Source organism: Lissotriton helveticus, chromosome 4_1 (genome assembly GCF_964261635.1).
Source record: "Lissotriton helveticus chromosome 4_1, aLisHel1.1, whole genome shotgun sequence".
Taxonomy (NCBI): Eukaryota; Metazoa; Chordata; class Amphibia; order Caudata; family Salamandridae; genus Lissotriton; species Lissotriton helveticus.
Window position 1 is genome coordinate 886,245,367 of NC_136063.1, and position 26,541 is coordinate 886,271,907.

The 26,541-nt window shown below is 44.7% G+C and overlaps 1 protein-coding gene across 2 annotated transcripts in view; it reads left to right on the plus strand.

Moving 5' to 3' along the window:
* Positions 1–26,541, plus strand: part of LOC144827366 (cytidine monophosphate-N-acetylneuraminic acid hydroxylase-like) — a 537,565-nt gene that overhangs the window by 410,524 nt on the left and 100,500 nt on the right. For both annotated transcript variants that reach the window (XM_078685708.1, XM_078685707.1), the window contains exon 12: positions 1,608–1,724. In XM_078685708.1, coding sequence (XP_078541834.1) covers positions 1,608–1,724 — 117 coding nt within the window. The remainder of the gene's footprint in view (positions 1–1,607; positions 1,725–26,541) is intronic.

Here is a 26,541-nt window from a genome sequence, read left to right on the forward strand (position 1 = left end):
CACCCTAAATTTCTCCACGGGGGGCTATAGAGAGGGCTGCTTCTATGGGATTGTGATCACCATAGTTTGGTGAAGAAACTGACCAATATAGGAGTGTGTATTCCAGGTTGTGTGTAATGAAAATATAATCTGTCACAGAGGAATTACATTTGCCCATAAAGGTATGTTGGGCAGAGTCTTTAGTGCCTGCTACTTCGATTACATTAATTAAATCACATGAAGCTAGGTGAGATACCAGATCCTGTCTCCTAGAGTCAGTATTGCCCGAAGGATACATGTAAGTACAGGATGTGCTGTGCTTGAACAGTAATTTCACATTGAAGTCTCCTTCCAGACATAAGTGAGCTGACTGCCCTGAGGAAACAGTTCCACACAGGGAATACAAGCTTATGTGGGTCTTTAGTAATACAACATGAAAGTCGCTGTGCAAACATGGCCCCCTGTGGTTATATGTACCCACACGGCTAAGCCCCCCCCCCCTACGCACGACCATGGCAGGAAGATGAATCCAGGACACTGAGACACTGGAAGTCGTCGACCACAGAGGGCGATACGTACGTACCAGGTCTCTAGGAACATGAACATGTCATATCCCATTGTAAAGGATAACCAATCAGGCAAGCTAATATTCGACCAAAGCCTTGCAATGTTCCAACTTAATATTCTCAACAAATTATCATGTGAGACATCAGGGGATTAGAAGGAGACAGAACACCGGGGGAGGGGAATGGAATTACAGCATTATTTCTTGATAAACACTGGTGAGTTGTTGTCTCCCTTGTCCCCCTGTCAGTCATTCCATATCCTCAGTGCCACTCAGAGGTGCAAACCTATTACCTCAATTAAGCAGAGCAACCAAATCTACAGGGGTATAGATATGAGGGTGTACTAAGGCTGGTTTGTAGAAATATCCAAGAGGGAGTGCAGTGATTTGTGATTCAGAAAGGCTGCTGAAACCCTTTGTACCCAATATTTTTCGGACACAATGCAAACCTTATGTAGCGGAGTTTATGAGCCCTCTGAAATTCAAAAGAGGGAAATCTAAATTCACAATCTTCAGTAAGAAGGTAGTTAGGAATCTCACTATGTGTTTGCTCTCTTCAGAATCAGGAATCATAAAGCCTCATATTTTGCCACTATGCAGCAGTAAGCCACCCAACACATGTAGTTATGTAAGCACTAATTCCAAGAACTACAAACCACCAAAAAAACAGAAAAAAAGTGTAGGGTATTTCGGAATAACGCATTAAGCGCATTGTAAGATACATAATACCATGAACAGCCGGTGCAGGTAAGAGCAGTGGGCTGGTGGGGCAGGGGCGGAGGGGGGGTAATTCAACAGATGACAGAATGAGGAAAATAATATCAATAAATAGATAAATAAAACCACTTACCTTGAGCTCGCTGCATCGCCAAGTCAGTGATGAGGCGAGCGCAGGTAAATATTTTTCTTTTTTTTTTACTAATCTGTTGTCTTACCCCCCAACACTGTCCCGCCCCACCGCTCTTACCTGCGCCTGCATAATAATACACCATGCGTTTGTTGCAAAGTACTTATGCATACATATGAAGACACCTTAATCAGTGAGTATTTTTTTTTTGGACAGATGATTGAGACAGATGAAGAATTCAATCCATTGCCTGGAGGGTATAACTATTTGGTTGACTTTCTTGAACTATCATTTCCAGAAGAAAGGCCATGTCGTGATCACCCATATGAAGAAGTAAGATTTATTTTTTAATTTTTGCAGTTAAATGTTACAAAAAATGTACTGATTTATTTATAATAATAATGTTAATTATGAATGATATGCACTCCCAATCTGCAAGAAATAAGGGTCAGATGTACAAAACAGTGGTCGTAAAATATTGGTCTAAAATTGTGACAAGTAGTTTTGCAAACAGAGTAGAATTTTGTGAACCAACCTATATATGAATAGATCAGATCACAAAATTCTGAATGGTAGCAGATCATATGCCCACTTCCCTATTCAAAATGTATGAGGTGGCTCGCAAATTGCAACTCACTAAAATTGGTGCCCATCACAGGGTCAGTGGCCTGCTGGTTGCAGCAGACTCCTATATCTGTGATTGCTTTAAAATTCTTTTTTTTTTTTTAGCTGTGACCCATTTTCCTTGAAGGAAATCGGGATGCTTTTAAAAAACAAAGTTTTTAAAAGTTTGTTTCAGTGTAGACAATTCCTACTCACCAGTTAACATTTATTTTTTTTACAGTTGAAAAGGGGAAGGAGGTCCAAGTGGACTTGCCACACCATGTAGGAAGTGGCAACATTTCAATGCTTTGTGACCAGATTACAATTGTAAAACATGTAAACGTACCACAATAAATTGCTATTTGAAAGGAATGCCCTGAGCATGCCCCTTACAAGTTGCAATTCAGTAACAAGTAACTATAACGCAAAATGTGTTTAGTACATACCAAGAAGCCAGTGCAGGGTTTTCAACCAGTAAATTGATTTGTACATTTGGCTGGGAGTACTTTAGAAAGGAATCTTTTATTGAAACCTAAAGGGCTAAACAGAAAATATGAGGGTATTTTCCATAACAGGGTTCAAAGTGACAGACCAAGACCAACAAAAAAAGAAGCATAACACTCCTGTATTGTGATAGGTGGCATGTTTACTCATTCATATACAAAATCCTTGGCTTCATATATTTTCAACTATTAATCTCTGTATATTTACTATGCAATACTCTAGAACTTTAAAAACTGTTCAGACACAGATAGACATACACACATTGTTAGTGACTGGCAGTTTTGTCGACAAACTAACATAAAATACCACTGCTCTTATACTTGATAAAACTCGATATGGATAAGGCCAGGTCACTATCAAAATTGTATCAATTCAAACAACAGAATGTGCTATTTAAGGGTATTCTGGAGGAGCAGAGTCATCCACGTAGACTGTGGTACAGAGTTAACACTGATGGTCCTAACTCAGAAAGGAGGAGGAATTTAGCGGCCCTCATTCCAAATGATCCATTAGTTTCATGTTGCCTTCAGTTGCTCAAGGATGTCTTGGTTGTCACTGGATCCTGCAGATCCATTTAAAGTAACATTAGATTGGGATATTACATTGCAGTTGCCTCTGCACCTAAATGAGTCTGTTACACAATTAAAAGCCATGACATTTTTAAGGTCCTTAATACAACACAGACCTATTACCAGGAAGCAGTGGAACACTTTACCATGAACATTTATGATATGGAAGAATCCTCTCAATCATGAGTTGCTGCATATAGAAGATTTTTAAAAGTGGATTAAGGTGAAACTGGGGTGCACGTAACGGAATGTAATAGGGATGACAAGGCAGGGGTTCATATAAATGAGACAGTCCTAGACAGAGTACTATATAATTGTGTTTTTTAGATCTCACATATTTCCAGTTTCTGGCACAAGGAGATGAAGTGAACTATTCCCAAATTGCACTTTGTAGTACATTTAGAAGTGCTTCAATATCACTACTCATGTACCACACTTAGCTATTTGCACACCTATGTGTGGAGACCATCACCGACTTCACCTCTCCTATCTTTTCTATGCAAATGTTTCTAAGTTGTGTGCAAAGGTCTTTGTACACCTATATACATTTTAATATTAAATGTACAAGGAACCTGAGGAGTGGCTGGAAAACGGGGAATATTTACTACAAAAGGGGACCGGATTGGGAGGGGCAAAAGGCTATTAGGGACGGACATGTAAATGCAAACACCCACTCACTAAATAGTAGCCCATTTGCTATTCACAAACAACACTTTTAAAGTAACGGCACACAAAAGCGACCCAAAACAGTCAACAGGTGTATACAGCCCAGCCTTGGAGCAACATAAACAACCCCCCAGTGCACTGTTCTGCCAAAATCTAACATGGTAGAATCTTTCTTCTCTTGGTCAGAGCTCTAGGCACAGTAGGGAAATTATGAACTCCCCCTACAAAACCAGTTAAGGGACTCTGGCTACTTGGACAGTGGTAGAGGCAGGTCTAGTTGTGAGTTTAATCTGACTGTGACAGAGGCTGCCCCTTTGAAGCTTGTGCAGTTAGTGGGCACATCACCCAGGCCATGCTAGCAGGATCCCATCCTAGCCAAGTCTGTTTTGTTGCCTTTCCTGGGAGCTAATTTCACCTTCCAGCAGACTGGCAGGTTGCAGTTCGGAATTGCCTATAAAATCAGGGGCGGTTCCTCTTTTGGGTTGTTATTTCCCCCTGTACTCTTAAATCAAATTATAAAATATATATAAATGTATTTTTTTGCAACCAAAGTGCTCTTTTATTTGATTCACAGATGGGTCGGGCATTTTTTTGTAATAGATTCAGGGCAGGGGTGGGGCTTCATTGACAGTAGGACTCCAGAGAAGCAACATTGAAGTGCACATGTCTAGTTTAACTGATGTCCTTCTTGTCTAGCCCGACATGCGCACCTGAGTACTCTCATACCAGTGTGGTGTTGGAGAGCAGAATGATCACAACCACAGCCCTCTAGTCACTTAAGGACCGATGGGGTTGGATGCCCCTACCAATCCTTGCACAGCTCTCATGCTGTTAACTAGCATATGTTCCAACCCTTAACGTAAAGCAGTACCCTGTTCAGGGTTACTAAAGTTTGCTCATTAACTCTTCAACTCATGAGAGTGGAGCATTTATTGTCAGAGTAAAAAGCATGTGAAGGTAAAAATGACTGCGCCCGTTAATTGGGATGGAAGGTATGCTTTAAAAGGAGCAAAACATAGTGGATTAAATATTTCTGAAGTCTTTGTTAGGGGTAATGGTCTCCAGGGTGGTCTTTAGAGTGCCTCAGTCACTCCCGCTCTCCCTTTCACACCACTTTCCTCTGCAATCTCTTTCTGCTGGGAACGTGTGCCAATTGTTTTCCCCACATCTTCTGGAACCCTGCATCTGCATATCTCTCATTTACTAATTGTTCTCTACAACACAGTTTTCACTTCCTCTGTTTTCTGCATACTCTCAGTTCTTTCATACCTTTAGCTGTTCAACATCTCTATCTCCCCTCTGCACACAACACCCTGACTCCTCTCACCTATGAGCACTGCATTTTCTCTTCCTTGGCTGCTGTAAATATTTTGACAACTGTATGACCTTCTTTATGTAATTTCTCACAATTGGCACATTTTACCTTGTAAGGGTGCTCTGCAGAGAGGCCAGGGATTAAATGTTCATGTATCATGAGTACCTTTATGACCCACTGACTAGCACTCAGTTACAGAATTCTCAATACTACCCTGTCATAAAAACCCCAACAACCTAAATTCAACAAGGCAGACATGTTTTGAGATAGGATGTTTCTACCACGGGTTAATTTAATTCAGAAAAAAAGAACTCCTACATATTGCAATCACTTGTGCAACCGATGCAGTAGCATCACGGCTCAGGGATTTTAAGGGGCCTATCCACCTCAAATAGAACTCCCCTCAAACCTTTATGCCTCACCACCTTGAAATGTCACCAGCTGCTACTTTGAAAGGGCTTCCAAAAGTGGTATCTTAAAAATACACAAGTCCTAGTTTTTAAATTCCATGCACCCTGCCATATGGGCATTGAGGGTCTACTTAGGAGTGACTTATATATATATTAAAAAAGAAGGTTTAGGTCTGGCATAGGGTTTACTTTACCAGGTTGGATTTGAAGTTTTGAAACTGCACACTCAGCCTGCAGGAGCAGGCCTGAGGACATGCTTTGTACTGTCACTTTAGTAGACAGGAGAAATCACAACATTTCTCAGGCAGTAGCCTGAGGAGGGAATGCGAGGCAGTAGGGTACTGGAAAACGGTCAGCCTCCAATCAAATCTAGTAAACACAGTAGAGACCGTTCCCAGATTAAGACCAAATCATAAAGAGTCTATCACTTTTTGTGAGATGCCCAACCATCACTGGGCACCTCACTCTTTATGATTTGGTCTTAATCTGGGAACGGTCTCTATTGTGTTTACTACTTTAGTAGGCAGGCCCTGGGTTCACTAGGCATCATGTACTAGGGACATATATCAATCAATCAATCAATCATATCATTTGTAAAGCGCACTACTCACCCGTGAGGGTCTAAAGGCGCTGAGGTGGGGAATGCTGCTATTACTCGAAAAGCCAGGTCTTGAGGAGTTTTCTGAAGGTCAGCAGGTCTTGGGTCTGCCGTAGGTGGGTGGGGAGGGTGTTCCAGGGGATGTATGACGTTACAAAGCATGCTATTACAACGCATGCCTTTACGACGCAAGTTTTACAACGCAAGTCGTTACAACGACTTGCGTTGGGGGGCGCTGGATAGTGAATAGTTTAATTTACTATTCCAACTCCAGTCCCCGTGGATAGTAGGGAAGGTGTTGGAAACTATTCCCTATCCTAGAGCGCCCCCCAGCGCAAGTCGTTGTAAAAGTTGCGTTGTAATGGTTGCGTCGTAAAGGTACTTCGTTGTAACAGTTGCGTTGTAAAGGATGTTCCCCGTTCCAGGTCTTGGCAGCAAGGTGGGAGAACGATCTACCACCGGAAGTCGCTCTTTGGAAGCAGGGGACTGTGGCAAGGGTGAGGTCGGCGGAGCGGAGCTGACAAATGGGGGTGTAGAAGCTGAGTCGTTTGTTGAGGTACGTTGGTCCAGTGTTGTGGAGTGTCTTGTGTGCGTGTGTGAGGAGCTTGAAGGTTATCCTCTTGTTGACCGGGAGCCAGTGCAGGTCTCTCAAGTGGGGTGTGATGTGGCTGCTGCAAGGGATGTCGAGGATCAGGCATGCAGAGGCGCGTTCTGGATGCGTTGGAGCCGTCTCAGGAGTTTGGCAGAGGCTCCTGCATAGAGGGCGTTTCCGTAGTCCAACCTGCTACTGACGAGGGCCTGGGTGACCCTTCTTCTCGTTTCAGTGGGGATCCACTTGTAGATCCTGCGGAGCATGCGGAGGATGTTGAAGCAGGAGGAGGAGACGGCATTGACCTGTTTAGTCATGGAGAGGGTGGAGTCGAGGATGACCCCTAGGATGCGTGCCTGGTCGGAGGGTGTTGGAGCGGTTCCCAGTGCGGTCGGCCACCAGGAGTCGTCCCAGGCTGAAGGGGTGGATCCAAGGATGAGGACCTCCGTCTTGTCCGAGTTCAGCTTCAGTCGGCTGTTCCACATCCATTCAGCAACGGCCTTCATTCCTTCATGAATGTTGGTTTTGGCGGTGTGGGGGTCCTTGGTGAGGGAGAAGATCAGCTGGGTGTCATCGGCGTAGGAGATGATGTTGAGGTCGTGCTGACTGGTGACGTGGGCGAGCGGTGCCATGTAGATGTTAAACAGAGTTGGGCTGAGCCCTGGGGTACACTGCAGATGATCTCGGTGGCTTCCGAGCGGAAAGGGGGAATGCGGACGCTCTGTGTTCTGCCAGAGAGGAAGGAGGCGGTCCAGTCCAGGGCCTTCTCTTGGATCCCGGCGTTCTGGAGGCGTGTTCGTAGTGTGTGGTGGCAGACCACGTTGAAGGCGGCTGACAGGTCCAGGAGGATCAGAGCTGCCGTTTATCTGTTGTCCAGCAGGGACTTGATGTCATCGGTGGTGGCGATGAGGGCAGTCTTTGTGCTGTGGTTGCTGCGGAACCCGTACTGGGAAGGGTCCAGGATGTTGTTCTCCTCGAGGTAGCTGGTCAGTTGTTCATTGACGGTCTTCTTGATGACCTTTGCCAGGAACGGGAGCAGGGAGATGGGCCTGAAGTTCTTTAGGTCCTTGGGGTCCGCCTTGGGTTTCTTGAGTAAGGCGTTGATCTCGGCGTGCTTCCAGCTCTCCGCGAAGGTTGCTGTCTCGAAGGAGGGGTTGATGACTTTCTCGAGATGGGGTGCGATGGATGTGCTGGCTTTGTTGAAGATGTGGTGTGGGCATTAGTCCGACGGAGATCCAGAGTGATCTTGATGGTGTCATTGTCATTGATGTTGGTCCAGGAGAGCAGGAATTTGGTGCGGACGGTGGTCCTGGGGGCGGAGGTCTCAGTGGTTGTCGGTGTGGTCGTGGCGTTGAAGCTGTCGTGGATATCTGCAATCTTGCAATGGAAGAAGGTGGCCAGCAAGTCGCACAGGTCTTGCGATGGTGGGATGTCATTAGTGTTGGAGCTGGGGTTGGAGAGTTCCTTCACGATGTTGAAGAGCTCTTTGCTGTTGTGCACGTTGTTGTCTAGGCGGTTTTTGAAGGAGGCCCTTTTGGGGGATCTGATGAGGTGATGGTGTCTGCAGGTGGCGTTCTTGTGGGCTGCGTGGCTGTCCGGTGTTCATTCACAGAGCCAGATCTTCTCTAGCTTTCAGCAGGTTTGCTTGGAGGCCCGGAGGTCTTCAGTGAACCAGCTGGCTTTCTTGTTGGTGTGACTGTTGGAGGGTTTCTTGATCGGGGCGAGGGTGTTGGTGCAGTCATTGATCCACTGTCTGAGGTTGTGGGTGGCGGTGTCGGGGTCGGTGGGGTCGGCGGGTGGGCTCTGGGCGAGGGTGGTGGTTAGCTGATCTTTGGTGACTTTGCTCCAGCAGCGGAGAGGCATCTGTTGGGTGCGATGGTCCGTGGAGGGTTTCTTGAAGGTGAAGTGGATGCAGCGATGGTCGGTCCAGTGGAGTTTGGTGGTGTGGCTGAAAGAGACGTGGGGGCTTGCAGAGAAGATGGGGTCAAGCGTGTGACCAGCAGAGTGGGCGGGTATTGTGACGAGTTGTCTGAGTCCGAGGTTGGCTAGGTTGTCATGTCTGAGTCCGAGGTTGACTAGGTTATTAGGTAATTTAAACATGCCAATCAGGGGTTAGCCAATGCTACATGTGTTTAGTGGTAAGAGCACATACACTGGGCACTGGACAGAAGCACCCCTATGTTCAGAGTCCCTACACTATCAAGAAAATCAAGGAAAAAGCAGGGGGAGGCCACTCAAGGAGGGAATGTTTGCAATGTTAAATTAGATAAATGATTTACATTTCTTTTTGATTTTATTTTACAATAAAATATTTTTTATATTTCGTGTAAATATTTATTGAACGTTATTATTTTTCCCTATACTTTACTATAGGGAGATCGCCAATGTATGAAAAGTTGCTAGTTTAACTTTACATTTATAAATGCTATTCAAGCAGGCTCCATCCCTGGTTTAGACATATAAACATGCTTGTCTTCACCTAGTAGTAAATGTACTCTACTCTTTGAAATGATGAGTAACACAAAAGTGTAATGTTTCTAGTAGGTGAGGTAGCATGTTGACATATGACTAAATCTTGAGGTATAAATTTTGCTTCGGGAATATGCTCCGAATGATTTTCCCAGTATTACAACTTTGTTCTGGTCGTATTCTAAGACCCCCAATCTCTAAAACCAGTAACATGTCTATTAGTCCATTCTCATGCTGTAGAGAAGATGTCTAAAATACACTATTAATGTTATTTCATATTCTCTCACACAGCATATCCTTCAGAAATCAAGGACCTAATCTATGGCATTCGGGCGGAGGGCAGCGCAGCAAGGCACCTTGCTGTGCTGCCCTATGTCAAGGTGAAGGGTCAGGAATGCACTGTATTTAAGCAATACTGTGCATTCCTGTCCTTTCCGCCAGCACTGGTGCCATTTTGGCAGCCTAGCGCCAACAAAGGCACCCTAGCACCATAGTGCCAAGGTGCATCTGTTGCAGGCAGGATTGTTTTTGTGCCGGAAGGTGCACCTACTAAGAGGCATTTTCCTCTTTCTATGTCTGCTGCAGAATGCAGCACAAATGGAAAGAGGAAAAAATCAGGAGAATTAACATATTTCTCTTTGCTATGCATCACCTCAGGAGCGGTACAGATTGCGCTGTGTTTTGACATGTTTACATTGCCACATAACACACTGGTTCCAATCTTCTGCCCAGACATCATTTGCCCTCGGGCATGGGCGAAAGATGCCTTATAAGTACCAATAGCCATGTCTGAAATGGGGTGGCTGAGTGGGCTAAAGAATGGTGATGGATTAAACCCAGATCAGTTGACTGGGGGTGATGAGTGTTTGATTTGCTCAAACGCTCCGTCCATCATCCCCTTTTGTATCGCTTTGTTCGCCCTAAGTGTGGCAGGGTATGCTCAGACGTGAGTCCCTTGCTCACTTGGCCACTGGATTCAAGATAGCCTGGCTGATGAGGATTATGAATCCGAAACCGGTCCCAGGATGCTTGTTTCCGGTCCATGGAAGACATGGCTTGGCAGTTCGGGCTGGACTGTTCCCATGAGGCACAGGGTCAGACTGATTTGCACATAGCCATGTCTGAAATGGGGTGGCTGAGTGGGCTAAAGAATGGTGATGGATTAAACCCAGATCAGTTGACTGGGGGTGAGTGTTTGATTTGCTCAAACGCTCCGTCCATCATCCCCCTTTGTATCGCTTTGTTCGCCCTAAGTGTGGCAGGGTGTGCTCAGACGTGAGTCCCTTGCTCACTTGGCCACTGGATTCAAGATAGCCTGGCTGATGAGGATTATGAATCCGAAACCAGTCCCAGGATGCTTGTTTCCGGTCCATGGAAGACATGGCTTGGCAGTTCGGGCTGGACTGTTCCCATGAGGCACAGGGTCAGACTGATTAGCATATAGCCATGTCTGAAATGGGGTGGCTGAGTGGGCTAAAGAACGGTGATGGATTAAACCCAGATCAGTTGACTGGGGGTGAGTGTTTGATTTGCTCAAACGCTCCGTCCATCATCCCCTTTTGTAACGCTTTGTTCGCCCTAAGTGTGGCAGTGTATGCTCAGACGTGAGTCCCTTGCTCACTTGGCCACTGGATTCAAGATAGCCTGGCTGATGAGGATTATGAATCCGAAACCGGTCCCAGGATGCTTGTTTCCGGTCCATGGAAGACATGGCTTGGCAGTTCGGGCTGGACTGTTCCCATGAGGCACAGGGTCAGACTGATTTGCACAAAGCCATGTCTGAAATGGGGTGGCTGAGTGGGCTAAAGAATGGTGATGGATTAAACCCAGATCAGTTGACTGGGGTTGAGTGTTTGATTTGCTCAAACGCTCCGTCCATTATCCCCTTTTGTATCGCTTTGTTCGCCCTAAGTGTGGCAGGGTATGCTCAGATGTGAGTCCCTTGCTCACTTGGCCACTGGATTCAAGATAGCCTGGCTGATGAGGATTATGAATCCGAAACCAGTCCCAGGATGCTTGTTTCCGGTCCATGGAAGACATGGCTTGGCAGTTCGGGCTGGACTGTTCCCATGAGGCACAGGGTCAGACTGATTAGCATATAGCCATGTCTGAAATGGGGTGGCTGAGTGGGCTAAAGAACGGTGATGGATTAAACCCAGATCAGTTGACTGGGGGTGAGTGTTTGATTTGCGCAAATGCTCCGTCCATCATCCCCTTTTGTAACGCTTTGTTCGCCCTAAGTGTGGCAGTGTATGCTCAGACGTGAGTCCCTTGCTCACTTGGCCACTGGATTCAAGATAGCCTGGCTGATGAGGATTATGAATCCGAAACCAGTCCCAGGATGCTTGTTTCCGGTCCATGGAAGACATGGCTTGGCAGTTCGGGCTGGACTGTTCCCATGAGGCACAGGGTCAGACTGATTAGCATATAGCCATGTCTGAAATGGGGTGGCTGAGTGGGCTAAAGAACGGTGATGGATTAAACCCAGATCAGTTGACTGGGGGTGAGTGTTTGATTTGCGCAAATGCTCCGTCCATCATCCCCTTTTGTAACGCTTTGTTCGCCCTAAGTGTGGCAGTGTATGCTCAGACGTGAGTCCCTTGCTCACTTGGCCACTGGATTCAAGATAGCCTGGCTGATGAGGATTATGAATCCGAAACCGGTCCGAGGATGCTTGTTTCGTGTCCATGGAAGACATGGCTTGGCAGTTCGGGCTGGACTGTTCCCATGAGGCACAGGGTCAGACTGATTTGCATATAGCCATGTCTGAAATGGGGTGGCTGCGTGGGCTAAAGAATGGTGATAGATTAAACCCAGATCAGTTGACTGGGGGTGAGTGTTTGATTTGCTCAAACGCTCCGTCCATCATCCCCTTTTGTATCCCCTTATCAGTACCATGGCATGCTTTTTTTTATACGCTTTACCCCTGATTTCCTTCCCCCTGAGTGTGCTTCAGAAGCATCAGGAGGAGAGGGTCGATGATCAGATGCCACCATTTTGGCTGCGATGTCCTTGGTTCACCCTCTTCATGACTCTTTCCAAGGGCAAATTTCTAAAGCTTCAGCTGTGCCCCTCTCCTCTCTAGTTCCCAGCTACTTCTAAGTCTGTCACAACATCTCAATGTAATGGCTTGGAGCTTGAGAGACTGTCCTTAAAAAAACATGAGCTTTTCAAAGCACGTCATTGAAGGTATCCAGTGATCAAAAAAGAGGTCCATTGTTTTGTAATATAGGAAGCATTGAATTCCTTTTCAACGTGGTGTATACGCAAAGGCTGGAACCTAGCACTATTAGAACCCTATCAGATTCTTGAATTTTTAAGGGAAGTTTTTGTTATGGATCTTGCTTCTTCCACCCTGGTATTACAGTGGGTGGTAATAAAGGCTTTTAGGGTTTTGCTGGTGACCTGGCAAAGTAAACTCCCTTAGTGTTAAGATTACTAATGAGTTTTCGTTTAAGCAAACCAGTCTCTCCAATGGTAGTTCCATCCTGGGATTTACCCACAGTTTTGAGAGGGTTATAAAAAGAGCCATTTGAGCCTTTAGAATCAGCAGAAATGAAGACAGTCTTTTCATTAGTAAGTAAATCTGCTAGAATGTTGGGAGAGTAGGAGGCACTAGTGGTTTCATATCATGTTTCAAAATCTTACCACATGAAGTGGCCCTTAAACCTGATTCTAAGCGTGGTCCAAAACTGAAGCCAAAGTTGCCATTATAGCATGAAATAATTCTACCAGTCCTGACGACAGAAGAACGACAAAAACCTTCTTCATTAGATGTTAGGATAACCTTGCTCATAAATCTGCAGTGTTATAATGAATTCAGGGTAGGGTATTGAATGCATTATAAATAAGCAGAAGAAGTTATCATCCTCTACTTTAAGTAGATGGATCAGACAAGAGATTTCTCAAGCCTATACATCCGTTGCAGAAACTCCTTGATATCAGAATCAAGACTGGCCCATTAGGTCTGTTTCAACATATTGGACATATGGTGCTCGAATCTCTATGCAAGAGATATGTGGAGCAGCCACGTGGGAATCCTACCATAGATTTGACAATATCCATACGCTGGATATAATGGATTAAGTGTCTCACAGTTTCGGATCAGTTGTTTTTAAGGCAGCAGCGAAGTACTAATTGTTTGTAATAAAGCTTCTTAGCACTAGAGAGTCAGTGCAAAACTTCTGCCTATTTTGACTTGTGAGATCCTAAAATCTTAATAAATGGTTGGAGGTGAGGTCTATGAGGGGTAATGAAATCATTACTTACTATTAAACGTCATTACCATGAATCGGGTTCCCCTCATCCCAGTCAAAGACCCTCACTTCCATCTCTTCTCACTTTGCACCTCCATTAAACTATTTTGTTACTCACAGGAGGTGAGGAGGGACGAAGTCTATAAAATCATAGACAATGTAAAATAGAGTGGTTGGAGCCTGTCTGGGGGTGGCCCACCTCAAATCATGAAGATTGGAATAGTGTGGTTATGAAGATTACCGGTAAATAATGATTCCATGACTACGGATGTGATTAAGAAGATAGATGTTGCCACTAGCCTGGGTTGGACTAGCTTAAAGGGAGATCTGACAGTGCCCAAAGGGCTGGTCTGACAGATCAGTGTATAGACTGTTTTTTTCTGTTGAGACTCCACAGTCATAAACTTACTATTAAATTGGGGTTTGTGAATTTCAAAACAAACATTAACATACACAAAAATGTAGGTTTCCCCTTGTGAATCAGGTCCTCAGTCTGTGTAAGTCAGACTGGCAAGCACAGACTGACAACAGGAAAGGTTGACTTACAAATTATAACCACAATCAGTATAGCCCCTAGGCATGCACACTCAATAAAAAGTGTTATTCCTAAATATCTCTGCCTTGGTCCCATTCATGTGGCCTAAACATGAGTCTTGGCACAGCCTACAACAAACCTTCAACATCAGTTTTGCAAAGAATCCTAAAGTTTTCTAACATAGAAAGACTATTGAACTGTAGTATGTAGAACTGCTGCATCTGTAATGTGCATGCAATTGCTTCCTATTATTCATTTGAACACTGTAAGCATTAGGAAATTAATTATGTTTGTGGCAACAACTTCGGGCCTGTATGCAGCTGTGAATGAATCCTTTTTATTTTGCTATGTTCTGAAGAGACTGCTGTGGTAACTGTGCTTGCAGAATAGACCAAACCACATGAACTCTGTTTAAAGAATAAGGGTTCTAATAGCTTTATTCTTATAAACTTTCCTTTTCTATCTGTCTTACTAATTTATGCTTTTAAAAATACTTTTTAAGTTCCATAGTCTTCAAGAATATTGTTTCTAAATGATTTCTGAGGTAGTTTGAATCAAAGTTATAGACCGAAAAGTATGTTAAAAGCAGCAAGTACGGGATTTACCTTGATGGGTAAGCAAGTGGTAGGGGTCAATAGGTTTCTCCAATATTAAGTTTAAGACTCATGACTTGTCTAATGAAATCATCAATAAAAAAACACTGTGCTTGGTAGAGTGGGAAGTTATAGTTAATGTATTATGGCTAGCGAGCTGCCAGCACTGTTTTCGAGGTGCGTGGTTAGAATTGGAATGGCAAGGAGTGGAGTGGCACAGAGTGCAGTGGAGTGAAGGAAAGTGGAGTGGTGTACAGTTGAGTGGCGTAGTGGAGTGGCGTAGAGTGGAATGTCATAGAGGGGAATGGTGTAGAGTGGAGTAGCATTGAGTGGCATAACGTAGAGGGGCATATGGTGGAGTGGTATAGTTCAGTTGCATATTGAAGTGGTGTGAAGTGGAGTGACCCAGAGTGGAATTGCGTAGAGTGGTGTGGCGTAGAGTGGAGTGGCATACAGTACAGTTGTGTGCGTAGAGTGGAATACAGTAGAGTGGAGGGCAATAGAGTGGATTGGCATGGAGCGTAGTGCGTACAGTGGGATAGCATAGAGTGGAGTGGCATGAAGTGGAAAAGAGTGGAGTGGGGTTCAGTGGATTGGCGTAAAATGGAATCATGTAAAGTGAAATTGCATAGAGGTTAGTGACATTAAGAGTGGAGGGCAGAGAGCGGCAGAGAGTGACATAGAGTGTAATACCTTAGATTGGAGTGGCATAGAGTGCAGTGGCATAGAATGAAATAGCGTAGAGTGGAGTGGCATACAGTAGAGTGGCATAAAGCAGAGTGGCATAAAGTGGAGTGGCATAGAGTGGAGTAGCATAGAGTGGAGTGGCATAGAGTGGAATATCGTAAAGTGGAGTGGGGCAGAGTAGAATGGAGTACAGTACAGTGATGTAGAGTGGAGTGGCATAGCGTTGAATATTGTAGAGTGAAATGGCTTTGAGTGGAAAGGCATAAAGTGAAGTGGCTTACAGTGCAGTGGCACAGTTGAGTGGAGTAGAGTGAAGAGGTGTAGAGTGGAATAGCATAGACTGAAGTGGAGAAGAGTGGAGTTGAGTACCACTCTACTGTGCAGATGTACAGTAGAGTGGCATAAAGTGGAGTGCTATAGAGTCGAACACCGTAGAGTGGAGGTGCATGGAGTGGTGGGGATGCATAACGTGGAATGGCATAGAGTGGAAGGGCATAGAGTGGAGTGGCATAGAGTTAAGTGGCTTAAGGTAGACTGGAATAACATAGAGTAAAGTACTGCAGAGTGAAGTAGTGCTGAGTGGAGAGCATTAGGTGGAGTGGTGTAAAGTGCAGTGGCATAGAGTGAAGCATCACAGAGTGGAGTGGCATAGAGTGGAGTGGCGTATAGTAGAATACCACAAAGTGGGGTGGTGTACATTGGTGTAAAGTAGAGTGACGTAGAGTCGGATAACATAGAGCTGGATAGCGTAGAGTATATTGGTGTACAGTGAAGTGGTGTAGAGTGGAGTGGCATAGATTGGAGAGGCATAGACTGGAGTGGCATAGAGTGGATTGGTGTACAGTGGAGTTGCATAAAGTAGAATAGCGTAAAGCAGAATTACATGGAGGGGAGTAGCATAGAGTGAAGTGGCGTAGAGTGACAAAGAGTGGAGTGGCATAGAGTGGAATAGCATAAATTGGAGTGGCGTAGAGTGGAGTGGCGTAGGGTGGAATAGCAAGAGTTGAGTGGCATAGAGTGGAATAGCATGGAGTGTTGAACTTGAGTAGCTTTATTAATCTAAATTAAAAGTTGTGTCGCTCTTGGGATGGGGAGAAGTGAGGTTGGCCAGAGTGCATCGCTGCAGACCAGGCCCTGTGACCAATACCCCCGCTGGGTGCTTTATGTTTTACAGTTAAAAGAAATATAACAATTTGCTGGAAAAAACAAATGTTAAAATAACATTATAGTTAGATGAAAATGTAACATTTTAAACTCTAAAAACCACCGAAATTTACAATTAATAGTTATCTCAAGTAACTATAACTGCCATGCACTGCTAATTACCCCACATATTACAGCACACATTAAATCCTGTACGACATTATTGATATTATCTTTTTTTTTTTGTCCTCATATTCGCCCTTGGTGACCATATAGTAACAGAAAGAAAGAGGAGATGACAGGGACACTGACCCAGATATACTGGGAGGGGGATAATAATGATTACTGCCGGAGTTCCCCACAGTGGATAGCATCAACCTCTTATTCGTTACATGATACCATCTAGGCTAACATGCTGCTATATTATACCCACTTCGTAACCGAAATCACCCTTGTGGGGTATGTGTAGACAAAAGGGGACCCATTAATGAGACCCTTCCAAGCAGCGTAATCATTGGACTTGGGGGGGGGGGAAAAAAAAAAAAACAAGCTATTAGGTTCCCTGATTACCAATTCAAGAGCAGCCAAAATGTTCTCTTATTTGGGTTCCCAGCTCTGGTCATATCTAATTTTGATGTCTGTAGCATAGATGCACGCCAATCTGTAATAAGTGGAGGCGCCTTTTCTTTCCATCGTTTACAGATTTCTCTCCTAGCCAGCAGACACCCATAGAAGACCAATTATTTTCCCATACCACAAAGCTCTGGTAGGATGTAAAAAAAAAACAACACAGGGCAAGGACTGACTTGAGACCCTACCGCCAAGGAGAGGGACACACAGATCTCGTTCCAAAATGATGTTAGGGATGGGCACTCAAAAAACATATGAAGATCTGATGCAGCTACCAAGCCGCATCTAGGACAAGCAACCGAAGCATTATTGGGAAATTTTGATAGACGTAATGGAGAATAGTACGCCCTGTGCAATGTGAACAGGTGGTTACGACGAAACCATGAGGGTTTCACAGTGTCCCCCAGGATTTTAAACGATTCTAGCCACAAACTCTCCACATCTATGTTAGTAATATATGTTTCCCAGAGCGAACGGGGGAGCAAAAATTCACCATCAGTCTCATCTATCATGAGGTTATACCACAGTGTGATCTCTTTCTTAAAAGGTGGTTTATCTATCAGGTGGGATAATAGATTATTCTCAGCACCTATTTTAAATCTACCCCTACCCTGACTCTGAGCATGAGCCCAGCTCTGAATTTGAAAAAATTTGAATCTTGAGAAACGCCTACCTATTTTTATGCTCAAAGTCTCCCAAGAAAGTAGAGTGCCTTCGACAAACAGGTCTCCCCATGATGTAAGACCTGACTCTCTAATAGGTAAAGCTAGGCTATCTAAGAGCCAAGAGGGAGAACCCGGTGAATCCCAAAGTGGGGCCCTACTGTGATAGTAATCAAGTTTAAGTGCACGTCTAAAATTGCCCCATGTTCTAGCTAGATCCCTTAATACCTTAAGCTTGACTTTCTTGAAGTACTTAGGGTCACCGAACTTTAACAAAAAGTTCACAGACCTGACTTTTTCCCCTTTAAGAATTGCTGAAAATAGTTTCCCACACCCAGAGGAATTAGGGGTTTTTAAAAGCATCCTAACGTGAGAGAGTTGGAAGGCCCATCCATAATGCTGCAAATCTGGTGCCGCAAGGCCCCCTTTTTCTCGGCGACGTCTTATCTTCTTCCATGCCAATCTCGGTGTATGGTGGTTCCATATAAATGCGTTTATTTCGGCTTGAAGTTTTGCAATCATGGATGGATCGAAAAATAGAGGTATAGTACTAAACAAAAACGTAATCTTGGGTAAAATAGTCATTTTAACCAAGTTGGACCTCCCTATCAGAGAGATAGGAAGAGTTGTCCATGTTCTCATCATCCTACGACACTCCTTAGCCACGAGTGCGAAATTTAGAGGGACGATCTTATTAATATCTGCATAGATGTTTAAGCTCAAATATCTCAGAATAGAGCTAGGCTGTGCCCCTGCCACCGGCACCGGATGGTTCCAAACCATGATATCGGTTTTAGAAGCGTTGACTTCATAGCCAGATATGGCCCCGAACTCTTCTGCAATGAATATCACTGTTGGAAACGCAGAACTCAAATCGGATGAAAAAATGAGAACATCATCCGCGTATAAAGCGACTTTCCGTTCCCACCCTTCAAAAATAAAAGGTTTAATGTTAGGGTTGTCACGAATTAGTTGGGCAAAAGGTTCTATATATAAATCAAACAAAAGAGGGGAAAGGGGACACCCTTGGCGGGTTCCACGCGTGATACTAAATGGCTCTGTCAGTTCCCCATTAACCAAAAGTGAGGCAGAGGGATCTTTGTATAGGAGTTTTACAGCCCGCCTGAAGTTATCACCTATATTAAATTTTTCCAGGACTTCCGATAGGTATACCCAGTTAACCCTATCGAAAGCCTTTGTGGCATCTAGAGTAAGAACTGCCAGGGGAAGAGATGCAAACGTGGCCATGTCTATTGCGCCGATAAGGTCATATGTTAACTCATATAGCTGTCGATCTTTTACAAATCCCTTCTGATCCAGGTGGAGAATGTTATTTGCCACCGCTCCCAAACTTTTTGCTAACACCGAAGCAAAAATTTTGTAATCTGTGTTAAGGATTGAAATCGGTCTATATGACCCGCAATTAGTTGCTGGTTTGCCTGGCTTTAGAATCAAAGTGATAGAGGCCCTGTCCCAAGAAGTGGGGGGCAACGCTCCGTCCAGCAAGATATTATTAAACAGGTCCGTTAAAACGGGAAGAATTGCTGGACAGATTACTTTATAGATTTCAGATGGTAATCCGTCCGGCCCTGAAGCCCCACCTTTTTTGCTGTTAAGAACGACCGCACGTACTTCCTCCACTGAAAAAGGGCACTCCAGAGCATTTCTTTGTTCTAGTGATAGAGCTGGAAGGGAAATCCCCGACAACCATTCCATAGCTTGATTTGGTTGTACATTCTTGTCCTCGCGATATATTTCGCTAAAAAAGCTCCTAAAAGCCCCACTAATTCCCTCATCAGTAGAATGTGTTACTCCATCCTTACTAATGGAACTGATGTTATTTCGGACTCTGTCTGTCTTTGCCTTCCAGGCCAGGAGCTTACCCGCGCCTTCCCCGTATTCAAAGTGGGCTAATTTACTGGACTCCCATCTCTCTAGGACCCGCGCGTTCAAAACTGAGGAAAGATCTCCTTTTAAGACTGTTAGCTTATTCTGCAAGTCCTCTAATATGGCCCCTGATGTTACTTGGAACCTGTCGATTTGTGTTTGAACTCCCTCAATCTCCAATTCAAGCGAAGTTACTGACTCCCTATACATCTTGTTTTTATATGCGGTTTTGTTGGTTAAATACCCCCTTAATGTGGATTTAAACGCGTCCCAAGTGATGCCAGGAGGGGCAGATCCCTGATTAATCTCCCAAAAAAAATTAACTTCCTCATTTAATGCCTCTATAATATCAGATGAGGCAAGGATTGTTCTATCAAAGGACCAATTTCTTACAGAGGCCCTGGACGTAACCTCTAACTCAAGAAGAATGGCTGTATGATCAGAAAGATGGAAGGGTAAATGACACACTGATTTAACCTGTTTAACGAAAATATGACTAATCAGAATAAAATCAATACGAGACTGGTGGTGAAATTTATAATTCCTGAAAGTGACCCCCTTTTGAAACCCATGAAGTGTCCTCCATATATCATTATAGTTTAGTGTTTTCATAATATCTAACAAAAAGGTCCTAGTTTTAGATAGAGTTTTGGCCCTATTGGAAGGCGATTTATCCAACAGAGGGTCAAGCACCACGTTATAATCACCTGCCAAGATTACCGGCTCCGGAAATAGGTATAGTTGTGAAAAAAGTGTAACCAGAACTGATGGATCATCCTGATTCGGGCCATAGTATCCTACTATAGTAAATGGCGAACCTGAGATGATAACTGAGGCTATGGCCCAACGGCCGTATGGGTCCACCTGCTTAGAGACCAACCTTGCCCTAATGGATTTTTTAAAAAGAATGGCCACTCCCCTAATATGTGATGATTGTGATGTGACAACCCCGAAGTCTATCCACCTATTCTTACCCAACAAATTTAGTATTTCAGCTTCTGCCAAATGCGTCTCCTGGAGCACTATTATTTGCGCTGCCGAATCTCGTAGGTATTGCATTATATTATTTCTTCTTGGACAAGTTCGAAGACCATTAGTGTTCCAGGACAGAATTTGGAGTTTACTCATTATGATGAAGTTCCCACTCGAGCAAAAAATTCCCAAGAACCAAGGACCCATCTTGCCATACTCCCGTACATAAGTTATGTAGTAGTTTACACCTGTTTTTCACCTCTCCAAGATGTATTAAAGGACGTTTTAGAGGACAGTTTTTAATTTCCCCCCCCCCCACCCCCCTCCCAACTTCCCCTCGGGAAACCCCCCCTCTATCTATCTGGAAAAAAAAAACAGAGAGATAGCACCCTGCTATGGACTCCCGCAAAAACCAACGAGAAACCCTCGGGCACAAAAAACAAAAAAAAAACAGTCTACCAGACAAGTGAAAAAAAAAAGGAAATAGAGTCAAGAGCCAAGAGCCCTCATGCATAGCTCTCTATGCTAAGTGACACAAACTAGGCAATAAGCCTTTTCTTGTTCTATTTCCTTTTTTTTTTTTTTGGTCCTTTTTATTTTTGCTCTCTATTACCTTTTTTTTTTTTCCCCTTTTTCCCTTTTACCCACCACCATTTTTATTTTAGTAGTAGGACTCTCTTTTTTTTTTATCCAATAAATCCAGTGGCAATAGAAGTCTATACTCATCAACATACCATACCATGACTTGCATGTAAGTGCACTTGTTAGTGCATATGACAGAACCTAATTGGAGAGAGAGGGGGAAGAAAACCACAACCACCAAAGACCAGCAAGATAGAATACAGAAAAAAACCATATCTACTTATCAGGCCCTGACCCTCTACTCATGGTCAGCAGCAACTCATCCGCAGCCTGCACCGATCTTATATTATGCATGGTGTTCTTGTGCATGACTCTTAGTGCTGCCGGAAATACCAACTGGGCAACAGCCCCGTAACTTCTAAAGGCCTCCAACCTCTTGCCAAACTCCCATTGCTTATCAAGCGTGGTTCTGGATAAATCCGATCTAATCTGGAAGTTAAAACCTTTAGCGTTTACAACCTTCTGTTTCAACGCGATATTCAGAATGGTCTCTTTGACAGAATAGGTGAGAAAATTAACCAAAACCTTTCTAGGTTTTACCCTCTGCGGATTCCTCCGAAAAGGCTCTCTATGGATACGCTGGATGTCTGAGGCTATCTCCTGTTCAGTCAAATCTAATCTCAATGCCTCCTTTAGCAGAGAAACCACAAATTGTTTAATATCTGTTCCCTCTTTCTCCTCTGGAACGTTCAAAATACGCAAGTTGTTCCTCCGAGCATTATTTTCCAAGGTCTCCATCCTGTCGGACAAGCTCTGATTCTCTTGTCTAAGGCTCACTATTTCTGCCTTTGTAGCGTCCATATTGATGGTCACTTCAGTAACCCTATCTTCAAGGACTTCTGTCCTAGTAGTAATGGCTCAGAGCTTACTGTCCAAAGATTGACAAAAGCAACGAATATCGGCTTGGTTTGATGCAGAGATCTAGAAGCCCTTTTTAATGTCTGTAGCCAAAGTTGAAAACATTACCTGAAAGGAAGCCTGAAGTGTGGTAACCAAGTCCGAGCTCGAAACATGAGATACGTCATGGGAAACGCCAATACCCTCCACTCCACCTAAACCTGTTGTTGAACCTGCATCCTGTGTAACTGACTGCAAACTCAATCCAGGCGCAGCAATAGGAGAGACAATAGGAGGAACTGAAGAGAGAGGGGGAGCCAGTGGGGGGAGCTAGAACCAGGGAAAAAGGTACCGGCAACGTCAGTTCACTCGGGATATGACACGCCGCTAAATCAGCTTGGCCAGTCTCTCCAGACACAGAGTGGGTCTCTCGGTCCAAGTTATTCTTGTTGCTATCGATGGTGTCATTATTGGAGTCATTCTTGTCATTGCTGTCATTATTGGCATTGTTGCAGGCATAGTTGCTAGCATTATTATTCCCGACATCAGCATAGGTGCTATTGCCCTTAGATGCCTCCACACCTTCTAGTATGGGTTTAAATGTAGGATCGCCCGGGCTCTCCATATTCTCCAGGGCTGACTTTTCTGCTTCAACTTCGTACGTGGCCCTCTGTGCTTCCGGCATAGGTTCACCTGTCTGACCCTGCGGAATGAGAGGAATGTTATCACCCAGTAGTACCAGTTGAGGCACTGCCTTAAAATAGGATCGCAGTGAGGGAGTTATTTTTGATACAGGGGCGGAGTTCTTCGCTTTGATTTTTTTTGCTAGTTTAGGGGTATACGCCCGCTTGGCTTTAACTTGACCTGTTAAATATGTTGACAATTTCTTATTTTTATTATCAACACTAGTGTTGGCAGGTGACTTTGAGGCCAAACCCCCCCTCTTCACTATTGGGACCGATAGAAGCTAAGTCTTTTCCCTCGCTTGTGATTATATCAGTGTTAGAATTGGAGGGGTTAAGAAAGGAGTTCTGGGATGCAGAGCCTACTAAACTTACAATGTCTTCAATGCTTTTACCAACAGCTACATCCATACATTTGCCTTTTCCTTTCGTGCTCCCTCTCCCCCTCCCCCTTCCTCTACCACTTCGAGGGACCTCCCTGGTTATTTTCACAGGTATCACCGGGCCTTTCAGACTCTCCCCTCCAACATTGTTATCATCACCCCCGTTACCGCAAGTACTGTTCTCGTCCCTCTCAATCTGGTGCTGGTGTTGCTGTGTGACTCGAGGCTGCACCTCCTCCAAAGACTGCCTCTCCTCACAGTGCTCCTCGGTAACAGCAGCCAAACAGCGCCGCTTAAGCAGAGCCTCTCGGATGCGGCGACCCCTCCTGAGCTCCAGGGCAGCCAGCGACCAAATCCACTCACTTGCTGGGAACGGCAGGGGACTCTGCACCTGAAGGGTTACTGGCCGGGAGCACACAGACTCCAGCAAACACTCGCCTGCCTTCACCTCCTCCGCCGCCGGTACAGGCTTAGCAAGCTCCTCCCCCAAACACATGGGAGCGGATGTGTGGAAAGACGCTGTGAGGAAAGCCACTACTCCGGTCAGCCACTGTCAGCCCCCCCCACCAAGCGGAATCGGAATCGGCAGAGATACGGGGCACCGCACCACACCACGGGAAGATGCAGGGCTTTCCACCGAAGACGCGGTAAGATTGTGTCCCGAATGACTACAGCGCAGGAGCCCATAGTCAGAGCGCTGCCGCGGCTCAGCCAGCCGCCGCCATGTTTCCCCTCAAAAGGAACTGTTACTGCATCATGTTTTGGTGTACAGTGAAGTGGTGTAGAGTGGAGTGGCATAGATTGGAGAGGCATAGACTGGAGTGGCATAGAGTGGATTGTGTACAGTGGAGTTGCATAAAGTAGAATAGCGTAAAGCAGAATTACATGGAGGGGAGTAGCATAGAGTGAAGTGGCGTAGAGTGACAAAGAGTGGAGTGGCATAGAGTGGAATAGCATAAATTGGAGTGGCGTAGAGTGGAGTGGCGTAGGGTGGAATAGCAAGAGTTGAGTGGCATAGAGTGGAATAGCATGGAGTGTTGAACTTGAGTAGCTTTATTAATCTAAATTAAAAGTTGTGTCGCTCTTGGGATGGGGAGAAGTGAGGTTGGCCAGAGTGCATCGCTGCAGACCAGGCCCTGTGACCAATCCCCCGCTGGGTGCTTTATGTTTTACAGTTAAAAGAAATATAACAATTTGCTGGAAAAAACAAATGTTAAAATAACGTTATAGTTAGATGAAAATGTAACATTTTAAACTCTAAAAACCACCGAAATTTACAATTAATAGTTATCTCAAGTAACTATAACTGCCATGCACTGCTAATTACCCCACATATTACAGCACACATTAAATCCTGTACGACGTTATTGATATTATCACTGCAACATTTGTGTTGAAATGATTGATGAAAAAACTGTGCATGGCAGGGGTGCGAGCCCCAGCGGCTGCCAATTCTCCAGCGCTTTAACCTTAACGCCAGCCATTTGCAATTTTTGTTTTTTAAAAGTGAGTTAAAACTAGCTCCTGGATAGACAAAGTAAACTTTAATTAGTGTCCCCAGTGGATAGATTTAAAATAAGAGAAGTGAAAATAGGGATATGGATGTTCCCTATTGGGCTCTGGTCAACATGTTTCTGCCTGTTAGACCGTCTGGTTCTTGGCATTCATCAGGACTTTTTTGCACTCTACCCCTCACTCTTACCTACATTGGATGACTTAAAACACCTCACACTCCTCTCCTGTGGGAGAGTTGTAGCCCACACTGTGCACCTTCAGTCACAGTGTGCAAGAGAGAACCCAATGATGAAGCATGTCACCTTAGGGTGAGTGAGGGTTCTCGTCTTAACAAATGCAGTTTCCTCACACTCACAACCTATTTTGTAAGTTATGTAGATATACCATCCAGTTACCTTTTTGTGAATTTTAACCTTTTAATTTCATAGCATCCTGACCCGCCGTCTACCTAGGGCCTACATTAGGGGTGACTTATATGTAATAAAAGGGGAGTTTAAGGCTTGGCCAGAAGGGTTTTAATGTCAAGTTGACATAGCAGTGTGAAACTGAATTCAGGCCTTAATGGCAGGCCTGGGACATGCTTTGAAAGGCTTCTTAAGTGGGTGGCACAATAAGTGCTGCAAGCTCAATGGTGGCATTTAATCCATAGTTCCTGGGTGGGTATAGTGTATACCCCTCAACAATGGGCTTATAAGTAAACTAACTATGCCAATTAGTTAAAAGCCAGTCAAATCATGTTTAGGGGAGAGAGCACACAACTTTAGCACTGGTTAGCAGTGGTACAGTTCACAGAGCCCTAAGGCAAACAAAAAATGAAATCCAGCAAAATTTGAGGTAAGTAGGCAAAAGGTTTGGGGGAAGACCACCCTAAGGCTGACAGGTCTAATATGTGTCCCCCCCCAAGCTGAAAGTGGGGCCAACTATCCAACTGCATGGTAGTTCTCATCACTAAGGCGGAATAACCTGCAGAGACCATCAACACAGGTGTGGTCTGACCCAGGTCTGTGTTCCACCACAAACTCCATTCCCTGTAGGGAAAAGGACCACCTCAACAATTTTAGATTCTCAACCCTGATTTGCATTAGCCACCTGAGGGAACCTGTGGTTTGTCTGAACCCGGAATTGAGTTCCAAACAAATGTGGTTTCAACTTCTTCAGTTCTCAGACCACAGCAAATGCTTCTCTTTCAAAAGTACTCCACCTCTTTTCCCTGAGGAGTAACCTCCTAAAGATGAAAGCTACAGGTGGTCTAGGCCCTCATCATTTAGTTGTGATAAAACTGTGGTACAATGATAAAACTGAGGCAGCTGTTTGAACTATGAATTCCTTGGAAAAGTCAAGGGCCATGAGCACAGGGACTGTGCAAATTGCCAATTTCAAAGAGTCAAAAGCTTTCTGGCAAGCTTCTGTCCAGATCACTTTACTTGGCTGCTTTTTTAAATCAACTTAGTCAAGGGGGCAACAATGGTTCCATACCCCTTGAGAAACCTCCTATAATATCCAGGAAGACCCTCACTTCAGTTTGAGTTTTAGAGCCTCCCAGGTGAGAATGGTCTCGGTTTTGGCCTTGAGGGGATGAACATTGCCCCTGCCCAGAAGGTCTCCAAAGTACACTGCAGGCCCCTGCCCTATCCGGCACTTACTGGCCTTAATAGTCAGGCCTGAGTACTGCAGGGCCTGAATCAATTCCTGAAGACAGTGATTTCATCCAACTAAGCAGCACTGAAGGCCTCTATAGAAGCCGAAAATGTATTCACCAGCCTCTGGAAGGTGGCAGGGGCATTCTTCAGTCCAAAGTGCATCATGTAACTGAAATTGGCCCTCTGGAGTGGAAAAGGCTGACCTATAAATAGCCCCTACAGCTAGGGAGATGTGCCCGTACCATGAAGTTAAGTCCAATGTACTTAGGAACTTGGCAGTCCCTAATCTATCAATAAGCTCAAGTTGGATGAGCATCAGTTTAGTAGCTGGGTTGAGCACCCTGTAGTCCACACAGAACCGG